General features: G+C 39.3%; 1 protein-coding gene across 5 annotated transcripts; it reads right to left on the bottom strand.

Moving 5' to 3' along the window:
* Positions 1-1,505: 1,505 nt before the first annotated feature.
* On the bottom strand, positions 1,506-9,010 carry CDC45 (cell division cycle 45). 5 transcript variants are annotated; one of them, XM_083072584.1, is made up of 5 exons: positions 6,944-9,010; positions 6,170-6,470; positions 5,648-5,882; positions 1,945-2,098; positions 1,509-1,812 (listed from the first exon to the last, which is right to left on the bottom strand). In XM_083072584.1, the coding sequence occupies exon 1, from the start codon at positions 8,824-8,826 to the stop codon at positions 7,060-7,062; it is 1,767 nt and encodes a 588-aa protein (XP_082928710.1). In that variant the 5' UTR covers positions 8,827-9,010; the 3' UTR covers positions 1,509-1,812; positions 1,945-2,098; positions 5,648-5,882; positions 6,170-6,470; positions 6,944-7,059. The 5 variants fall into 5 exon arrangements, with proteins under 5 accessions (XP_082928709.1, XP_082928710.1, XP_082928708.1 ...); XM_083072583.1 differs by having other exon boundaries at positions 1,506-2,098; XM_083072582.1 differs by lacking the exons at positions 1,509-1,812; positions 1,945-2,098 and adding an exon at positions 4,148-4,347.
* Between the last annotated feature and the right edge of the window lie 1,631 nt (positions 9,011-10,641).

Below are 10,641 nucleotides of genomic sequence, written 5' to 3'. Positions count from 1 at the left end.
CTTTAGGACTCCTTCCACCAGTTGTTCTAATAAAGCACCCAAGTTTTGGTCTATATTATTTGATAGATACATCTCGTAATGCCTTATATTCTACTTTTGATCTTATGGGAAGTTTATCTTCACTTGAATTTAAATTGATTACTTCCCTACAAGACAAATATAGGTTATATGAGTCTTCAAAACTCTGTTTGACACTAATTTCTCATGACTATCTAACAAACAATATGGTCCAAACTTGTTTAGGCAGTTTTCTAGTAGTATTTTCTTTCTTTTCTAGGGAATGCCTAGGTCATTATCTATGATACCTTAGGCAAGATGTTTTAGTTTTTAGGGAAAACCTTTTCAATTGCTTTAGTCTTAATTTCACCACATTTCTAGGTTTTAGCTACACACATAGACTTTGTTTAGGTAAGGATCCTACCCCTAACCTTAGATGATTCCAAAATTATATTCCCAGAGCCGCATATGGGTACACCTTGACCATTCGCAACTGTAATAAGTTGTTCTTTATTCCTTTTAATATATGATTTGAAGATCATACGAAAAGGTGTCATATGATCAGTTGCTCCTGAATCAAGAATCCAAATATCTTGAGACACAGGTCCCATAGTATGGAGAGAACTCTTACCTTTCATGACAGAGTACATGGTCCAGAAGGCTTACTTATTGATTCAATCATTACTTTCAAACGATCTAGTTCCTCTTTAAAAGCTTTCATCTCAAAAATATGATGGTGGTAACGTAATGGATTGATTCGGCGACTCTGTCTGTGGCGACAACGATGAGTGGGCTACACTGGAAAAGGAGCAAAAACTCAAAAAACTCAGATCTACTAAAATCTAGGCCAAATGAGACGTCACCGGCCTGTGGAACGGACTTAGGAGGCTCCGACGACCGGTTCTATGACAGCAGCGGCGAGTGGGTCTCGCCGGAGCTAGGCACATGGGATGTCACCAGAAAAGGAGAAAAACTCAAAACTCATATCTACTCAAATTTGGGCCAAATGGGACGTCACCGACCCGTGGAATGGACTCAAGAGGCCCTGGCGACTCTTTCTGTGACGGCGGCGACGAGTGGGTCTCGCCGGAGTTAGGCGCGTGAGCTACACGCACCGGCGACAATGGCGGCGCGTGGCGACGTATTTCTCAAAGCGAATTTCGACGTTGTGTTCGCCGAAGTTGGGCGCACCTTTCTGCCCTATCAACGACCCTACGGTGGCAGCTGTAGTGGCCGGACAGCGGGCGGCAATGGCTATTGTTGCAGCAAAAACGGAGCTCCCAAGATCGGATGCTCTGATACCAACTAGAAAAGGAGAATGATTTTATTATTATCATTCATACATATTACATTTTCCTAACACCTATTTGTAACAATCTAATCTTCCAAAATAAGGAAATAAGGAAAAAATATTCTGAAAAATAAACTATAATATTCTACAGATATTTTCTCTAATTAGGAAGATTTTCCTCTAATTACAACAATATTGATAAAATCACTACCATCAATCAGATTATCCATGGTTAAATTTGTATCACATCACAAAATATGATTATCAAAGCAAAATGTACCTTTTATAATGTGATCTTGAGAGCAATGAAGATGCATAATCTAAATTCCAACTTTTGTACAGCCTACTTCAACATTAACTGGTATCAGATTATGCAAATGCAGCATGTTCAACAAGGTTGGTATCTCTCAAATGCTAGATTAGACAGTCAAGCAATGAATACTTCTACCGGTTTCCCACTTATTTTATCTCCCAAGGCAAGATAATTCATTTCTAAACATCTCCCATTCAGCGTGGTAAACAATCTGCCTCCATAAGGACACATAAGGTAATTCCCCAAAGTTAAGCACTCCATATTGGCTTTTGACATCATCATTGTTATAATTAGCAAATAATACACTTAAATACAATCTTAATAAATAAAAATGAGCAAATACCTGAAAGTTATCCAAAAGTGAATTTTTAGTGTCATCAATCCTGCTCCTTGAGATCAAAGAATTAGCTAAAGGTATTATCCTCGGATGTGCCTGTAATTGTATTCACTTTCAGCTTCGATGATGATCTCAAACTCAGGCCACACGTTGCTTTCAACTGTATGGTAATGATATCAAAATGTGAACTAACAAAAAGCTAAATAGTCAGTGTTGAAAATTTTTATACAGTAACTTTCAATGACATGTTTGTGTTTTATCTTACAAAAATGTCAAGCATGTTACAGTTTCTTAGCAGATACAAATTTAAATATCTTGTCACATTCATTCCTTTTAATTCATGATTAGATTGTTATACATACGCAACACAATATTATAATTAATTTTATCGGTTTTTTCACTTCATCTAAAAGTGACCAATATTTTCATCATCAACAAGAAGCAAATAAAATCTTAAACCACCATGACCTTTATGAGACTCTAATGAGGTGCGGTTTCATCTGCTGGCAAGCAATTTTATGCTGAGTGCCAACTCACGACCAGCATGTTGAAAGAGAAAAAGAACCATAGAGTAATCAAATTTAAGGAGAGAAAACCAATGGACACATTTAAGCAATTCAGCTATCTGGTATTTCTAAGAGCAATACCGTGCTTGTCTGCAACTACTACAGTGCTTATCTCCTTCCAAGGTATCACATCAGTTACAAACAGCAGCTAAAAGAAGAGACTATTAAAATAGAGGTAGATTTGGAACAATTTCATTTTGATTTCATAGATGTGCATAAGTTTACTCTTAAGACTTGAGTCATAAAAAGTGCTAATCCTCTTGTCCTAGTGGGCAAGCTGGCCATATATTAGTTATATGTTAAATAAAAATAACTGTAGAAATAATGTGGAAAATCACAACAATAACAATACGACTTGAGCAGCTTGTTCAGTGTAACCAAATTAAGTTTGAGATTGAAATTTAACGTTGTATTTATCTTTTCCTTGATAAAAGCATGGTGTCACTATGAAGTAGTAACAAAAAAAAGGATAAAATACAATCATTCTAACTAAAATACAACAATGAGACAATTATGAGTAAAAAGAAACATAAATCTAAACACAAACATGATTAAGAAGGTCTGCAAAGAAAGATCCAAACAGAAACAACTTCCAGCAGGTCTGTGTCTGTCTCTCATTATAATCTCAAAAGTCAAAGTCTGACAGGCTTGCAGGTGGCTCCATGTGATCAAACATGTCCACTTAGAAATCATCAAGTTATCTTTGTAGGACAAGAGACCTAAAATCTACAAAAGGCCAGAAAAATAGTGTGGCAAGAGATAACAAAATAGTTAGCCCAGCAAGAGTTTCATTTTGAACAAGTGACCTAAGATATATCACTGCAGAATCACAAAAAGCCTAGTTTGTCTTCAAAGCTTTGACAGGAAATATCCGATACCACGTCCATTACAGAAACTATAGTTCAAGGTGCGTAATTGGTTTATCCATTAGTAGTCATAATGCCCAATCCCATACATGAACTTCAATTATTTAAGAATGTTTTTGTAGAAACACCCTAAGATAACCTTTATACGATAGAACTTACGTCTGCTATGCACATATTCTTATTGACTTCCTCCGTTAACAAGTTCAAATTAGGGTAGGATTTAGGAGGCATTGCAATACTTCAAATGACAAAGATTATTTTCATATTCTAATACAAATATGAGAAATTCTACGGTATTCACATAAATTTGATGGGCTTTGAAAGTATTAATTTTTAAATTAATAATAATTAATTTCTTATTTAATTTTTTATTATGTTACAGTTTTGCACTTGTATCAAGTAGTTGGTTAAAAGTATTGAAGACATTTGAAATTGGTGAACAAACAAAATAGAAATTAGACCTCTCACCTTTTATTAGATCAAATTAAAATAACACATTTTTTAACTTCAAGTTTCATAGGTCTTAAATTGTATTTTCACACTTTTATTGAATAATTAATATGTCATAAGAAAGTGGTTGAAATGTGAAGAAAAAAATCATATGAATGTGAAGCATATAATTCAATGTCAAAAAGAACTCTACCAAAACACTTTAATTTATAAGGGCACCGTAATAACACCCTACAAATAATTGAAATGTGTACTTTATCCATGGAAAATTGTAACGACCCGGCTGGTCACTACACACGGTATAGCACACTAGAAACACCAGACAGATAGAACAAGTATATAAATATAGGATCTAGAATATATAAATATACAAAGTTCCAGTCTGACCAGAGTTAAAGTGTACAGATAGATACATCATTCAATTGCTACACCTAGTAGCCAAACAACACCAAAAGACCAACATCCCGAGAGGGTTAGCTCCAACTGCCAGCTACCGCCCAACTACCAGTCTCCGACCTATTCTTGTTCTGCTCCCATACATAGTATGATCATTGCAGTCCAAACATCAGGGAAACAACAAAAGGTAAGCTAGTGTAAATAAATCAACATACAATAGAATCACAATGTAAATTTTGACTCAGCTCTATCTATTAGCTCATCGAACAGCTTGTATCATACCACAACATTCAACCATTTTCAGCACTGCATAGCAGCAATAACAACACCACTCTAGTGGCTATACAACAGCACCGCGTAGCGGCAATAACAGCACCACCTTTTAGTGGCTAACTACGACACCGGTTCAACGGCTAGAACAGCACCACCATAGTGGTCATACACAGCATACAACTTAGTAAATATACAACACAGCACACCAATGGTATGAATCAGCATTCAACAACATCGCTAACCTCCCATTTCATTACAACAATGTACATCAAATTCCAGCGCGATTCGACTTAAAGAAACTATCTTAGTAATTTTAGCAAGGTCTATCATCTAAGAACACCTCAAGTCATCAGCCTAATGCACGCTCGGCGCGCTCAAGGGCGCGCCCAGCGCTGCTCATTCAGAGAGCATCAGGGGACATCGCGCCCAGCGCAAGTCGTCCCCTGCCCAGCGTGGCTCCTTGCGCGCTTAGCGCAATTGAGAATTGCACCCAGTGCTTGCCAGACAGAGACTCCATGGAGTCTCGCACGCCCAGCGAGCCTAGCCCTGCGCCCAGCACGGGGAAGGCAGAGACTTCCCCTTGGTCTCGCGCCCAGCGCAAATCAAGTTGCGCCTAGCGCCCTCCCGGCAGAGACTCCCATAGAGTCTTACGCCCAACACGACTAGGGTCGCGCTTAGCGCAGAATCACCACTTAAAATATTGCTTGCACGCTCGGCGCGGTCCCTGTCCCGCCCAGCATGGGCCAACCAGGGGCTTACCCTCTCAAGCTCGCCCGGCGCACACATCTTTGCGCCTAGCGGGCTTGACAAAAAGGAGCCCCCAGGTGGTCTCGCGCTCGGCGCGAAGAACCACGCTCAGCGCGAGGTTCATTAGCAACCCACCAAGTTCGAAAAACTTAACCAAAATCCTGCAAAACAGCCAGAAGACCCACATGCAATCCACCCAAAAGTTCCATTTTTCAACAAAGATCATAAAAACACTACCTTTTCATACATGCAAACACAAACAAAGAAGTTCTCAAAATTTCCCTCAACACCCCGAAAACCCCCAAAGCACCACTTTCAGCAATCTCAACCAAGACCCAGTTAATCATTAAAGGACAAAGGAATTTCGGAATCCATTACAGCCAAAAACAGCAACTATCTAGCTTCCCTTACCTCGGTTTGAAGAAATCCGAGCTTCGGGAAGTGGAAGGAGAAGAAAAGAGGATCCGCACACGACTTGCTCCGAACAGCTTCAAGTTGGAGAGAATGCACCTCCTTGATCAGTCACAGCTTCCGGGAATAACACAATGAGAAGAAGAGATGAAGAGGAAGAGAACTCCACTCGCGTTCAGCTCCGAACGACTTCAAGCTTGCAAAGAAGGGTCTCCAAGGTCACACACGATCTCAGCTAGAAAGAAAGGAATTCGAATCAGGGTTAAGGCTTGAGAGGAAGAAGGATCAGCAACCCCAAAAATGCAAAAGAGAAGTGCAAGTGAGTGAAGAAGGGGAAAGGAGGAAAAGAGTTACGGGGTCTCACAAAAATTCTGTAGTTTCAATTTAACGTTACATCCAAATTGGAATGAAGCATGTGTTTACATGAAAGTGTAAGCTAACATATTTGGGAAACAAGAAAAGTCGAAGATGCTATGAATCACAATATATTACAAGTTATAACAGCTAAGAAAAGTCAAACACCTGCTTTGGTGCAAGATAAACCACTACACAATACTTAACAGTAATCTCGGTCTCAGGCACGGCACTGCAGTAAGAGAAGACACTTCCTTGAAGAACCAGTTCTAATCAGAAATTCAGCAGCATTAACAACTTCTCAAATCAACCAAATACCACCAGTGAAATTTGCTGGTGCTGATCCCTGAGAAGGCACTTCATGGAAGGACACATGAAATCAAATGGGCATCTGGTGAAATGCACTTTCCTTCTTTGTTGATGCAAAAACTTAGCAGTTCCAGGGTTTAATACAATTTATCACGATCCACTAGTATAACACAAATCATATGCACATCAAATAATAGTATGACGCATTGGCTTCATACCTGAAGCAGGAATTTTAAAGGGTCTCCACAAATATCACTCACAGATCACATAACCATCAAAAATAGAAATTGTTCATTGATTTAAGCAAAACATAAGAAAATTCAAAGCAAATTTCTGCACGAACTTAAATTCTTTGTGCTTTGAAGATATCCTTATTAACATCCTTTGTTAACAAGATCAAAACATAATAAAAAAAATCCTTTGTTAACAAGATCAACATATGACACCTGATATGTAAACTTTATCCATGAAGATCTCATAATTTCAATTTAACGTTACATCCAAATTGGAATAAAGCATGTGTTTACATGAAATTGTCAAGCTAACAACATATTTGAGAGAAGTAAAGGGTAAGAAAAGTCAAATGAATATGCTATAAATCACAATACAACTGACTAAGAAAGAGTCACGTACGAGTGCAACATCAACCCCTGCGCACAACTTATTAGTAACCAGAGACTCAGGCACAGCAGTGCAGTTAGAGAAGACACCTCCTCGAAGAACCAACTCTAATTAGAAACCCATCATTATCACAGCTTCTCAATCAACCTAACCATGAAGGAATTCACAGCAGAAGCATCCAGCACAATCCACGACGATTCAAACAACTCATGGAAGAACTGAGTCCCAATCTCCTCCGCTGCAGTCCTAAACGCAATTCCAAACGCATTCCCCCGAGCCCCAGCCAAACGCGGCCTCCCACAAACCCCCACAATCAACACCTTCCCAGCCTCCTGAGACAAACAAGCACAAAGCAAAGGCTTCATCGTCGCCCCCTTCTCTTTCAAAGCATCCATGAGAAAATAACAGAACTTGGTCAACGCCTGAGGGTACCCCAACAACTTGGCATCACGCGAATCCTCCAACTTCAACCACCGAAAACTCCTCCCACTCCTTATGCACCCACTCTTAGTAATCGCAGCACTCCCTTGCCTCAAAATTGCCCTCTGAATCTTAATAGCATCCTGCATCCCTTTTTGCAGCTCCTTATTAATATTATCCAAAGACAACAACGCATCATACGCCTCACCAAACTTCTGAGAAGCGCAAGAACCATCCGATTTCACAAAAGACTCGAGCAAAGCGGTGACACCAAACACCACATCCGCAGCAGAAACCCTAGAATACCTATAAACCCTCATGAAACTCCTGTAGTAAAAATCAGTGAGTCCATACTCAGGCAAAAACCTCTCAAACTCCTGCTTCATCTTCCTCTTCACCTCCACATTCATGTACTGAAACTGCTGCTGGCAATCCGCGAGCGCAAACCCCATCCTCCCAAACAAAAGCTTCAGCTTCTTCACCCCGTTCTCGCTCCACGTCTTCAGCTTAGTGGCAATGTACGACGAGCACATCATGGAGTCGAAGAGGTTCCACTCCTGCAACAGCATCAACCTCGGTTGATCCTCGTACGTGATTCGCGACGAATTCGGAGCGCGAATTTTGGTACCGTCCTTGAGCGTAACCGAAGTCGGCGCGTCCAAGTTCCCGGAGCTGTTAATATGCTGCTCGAGCTCCATCACGCCGTCGTGGTACCTCTCCTCGCTGAGCCTCTCGTGCACGAATTGATCCGTGAGCGAAACGCACGCGAGCCAGAGCAACTCGTTCGTGTTCCTCCGCAGAAAGTGAGCGAGCTCGTACATCAAACACCCCGAGGGTTTCCCGTGGAACGTTCCCAATCGGTAATAGTCCTTCTTCAGTTTTCGGTACAGTTTAATTGGATCCTCTTCGGGGTTCTTCCTTCTCCTCTTTCGAGATCCATCTCGTTCGGATTCCGCCTCGGAGTCAGACTCAGATTCGGATTCCGATTCGGATTCGGATTCGGATTCGGAGTTTTCGTTCCCGGCGTTGGCGAGCGTGGTGAGGTCGAAGTCGTAGGCGAGATCCGATTGTTGCTCGTCGTCTTTAGTGAAGAGGACCGTGACGGCGTCGTTTCGGTCGCTGAGGTTGCGGAGGTGGATTGGGCGGTGACTATCGACGACGAAGACGCGCGCGTTGGGGCTGAGGTTGAGCGTTTTGCGGAGGTCTCTGTGGTTTCCCCAGTTGACCAAAACGACGGAGAGAGGGTGGTCGTTGGAGGCGGAGGAAACGTATTTGTGGATCTCGTGGAAAGACGAGACGGGGTAGCATGCGTATTGGATGGAGTCGGATTGGAGGATGTGGAGGATGATTTTGAGGGCGCAGAGGGAGTCGACGTCGGAGGTTGAGGGGAAGATGAGAACCGGAGAGGAGGAAGAGGATGACGTGGCGGACTGGCGAAGCTTGGCGTAGAACGACTCCACTCGTTGCTCTCTCATAGTGTTGCTGCTAGGGCGTGTTTGGGGGCTGTGTGACTGAGGAAGATGGGAATGTCATGAGGGTTGGGGATTTTCAAATTCTCAGGATGCTGTAATGTAACAAAACAAAAACTCTGTTGGGTTGGGTTTCAACTTTCAACTTTCAACTTTCAACTTTCAACTTTCGGATTCGAATTTCGAACTCAAAATGAAATTTTGAATTTTTAAGAAACGCGCGCCGCGAAAATTTTGTCGCTCTTTCGCGTTATTCGGATGGCACGTGTTGGATTTGATCGAATCGAATGAGCATGTGCGGGAGGGAGGATATGGTGCGGGGAGGCGTATGGTATGCTATGGTGAGGTGAGGTGAGGCAGTGCGTGACGACGTGACATTCGGGTGGGATGATTGATTATTACGATTTCTTTCTTTTTTTATGCATGAAAAATCCTAATTATTTATTAGGATTTCTTTTGTTTCTATCCTTGGCTTGCTGCTTATTTATGATTTCTTCGTCTCTCGTTTTTTGGATTTATAAAAAAATAAAAATAGAATATGATAATTTTGAAAGTTAAAAATTAAATTAATTAAGAACACTATAAATCTCAAATTAAGATAGATTGGGGTGGGAAAACTATAGAGATCAGAAGAAAAAAGAAAACGGTTGAGAGAGAAAACTACAGATATATATAATAAACGATGTGATTAAAATAAAATAGAGAAAACGAGATGAAAAAATAATAGATGGATTATGTTCTGTTATGTTTGTTTCGTTTAGCTCAATTGAAATTAAAAATATTTTTTTATTAGAATGAGAAATAAAAAGAAGAAAATAACAAAAAAAAACTAGCCTTTCTAAAACACGGTCTCTAGAGAGTCAGTTAGTAATAAACTAGAAGGAGTAAAAAAAAATTATTTTGTATTATTGATATTTATAACATAAAGGTTAAATATTTATTATATAATTAAAATTAAAAATAAATTATGTATAGATTATTAATAGATAAAGAGAATATTTCTTCCCATAATCATTTTTTATCTTTACAATTATGGATGATTATTATATCCTTAATTTTTAAGAAAAAAAGGAATATTTCTTCCTGTAATCGTTTTTCTTTTTCATAATTGTATATGATTATCCTCTTAATTTTTAAGAAAAAAAATATTTTTAATAATTGTCATTAACCAATTATAAATAATCGCTCATGTTATTATATTTTTTATTTTACTTTTAAAAATATTTAAAGACACGAAGTATTTTTTTTCCTTTATTGATAAATAAATATTATATTTAAAAGCATCTAGAGGTACTATGTAACGACCTGTCAAAGGCCGTCACATTGCGCAACACACAACTAACTACACATATATATATGAAACAGTAATATAATATAAGCACATCTATATCTCATAAATATGTACCATTATGTTGCTTGTCCAGCAACTATATACAAACATGCTAAAAAGTTAAGTATTGTGAAATAAAATTCTTAAGAGGCCAAATATGAGTGGTTCGTAAAGACCAAATTTGCTACGTCTATAAAATTTAATAAAATAAAAAATAAATATTTAGCGACCGATTTATTCGGTCATTAATTTGGTCTCATACACTTCAGCGACCAAAATCATTGTAACCATTTTGCGATCGAAATTTTTGGTCATTTTTCTGTCGCTAAACAGCTTAGCGACCTGGGTTTTAGTGACTGATTAAATTCCGTCACTAAGGTAAATAACGATCGATTTTAGCAATTTAGCGACCGATTTTGGTGGTTGCTAAATTGCATATTTTTTGTAGTGTATGTGGCAAAATTTCAAAAACCTGGACTGGCACATGTACA

The sequence above is a fragment of the Cajanus cajan genome, chromosome 4, assembly GCF_000230855.2.
Source record: "Cajanus cajan strain Asha chromosome 4, NIPB_CcT2T_4, whole genome shotgun sequence".
Taxonomy (NCBI): Eukaryota; Viridiplantae; Streptophyta; class Magnoliopsida; order Fabales; family Fabaceae; genus Cajanus; species Cajanus cajan.
Note: the sequence above shows the minus strand (reverse complement) of the source record. Positions and strands in the feature narration are given on the sequence as shown.

Excerpts from the sequence above, each read along its gene's own strand:
- CDC45 (XM_083072583.1), bottom strand. The coding sequence starts at position 8,826 with ATGAGAGAGCAACGAGTGGAGTCGTTCTACGCCAAGCTTCGCCAGTCC.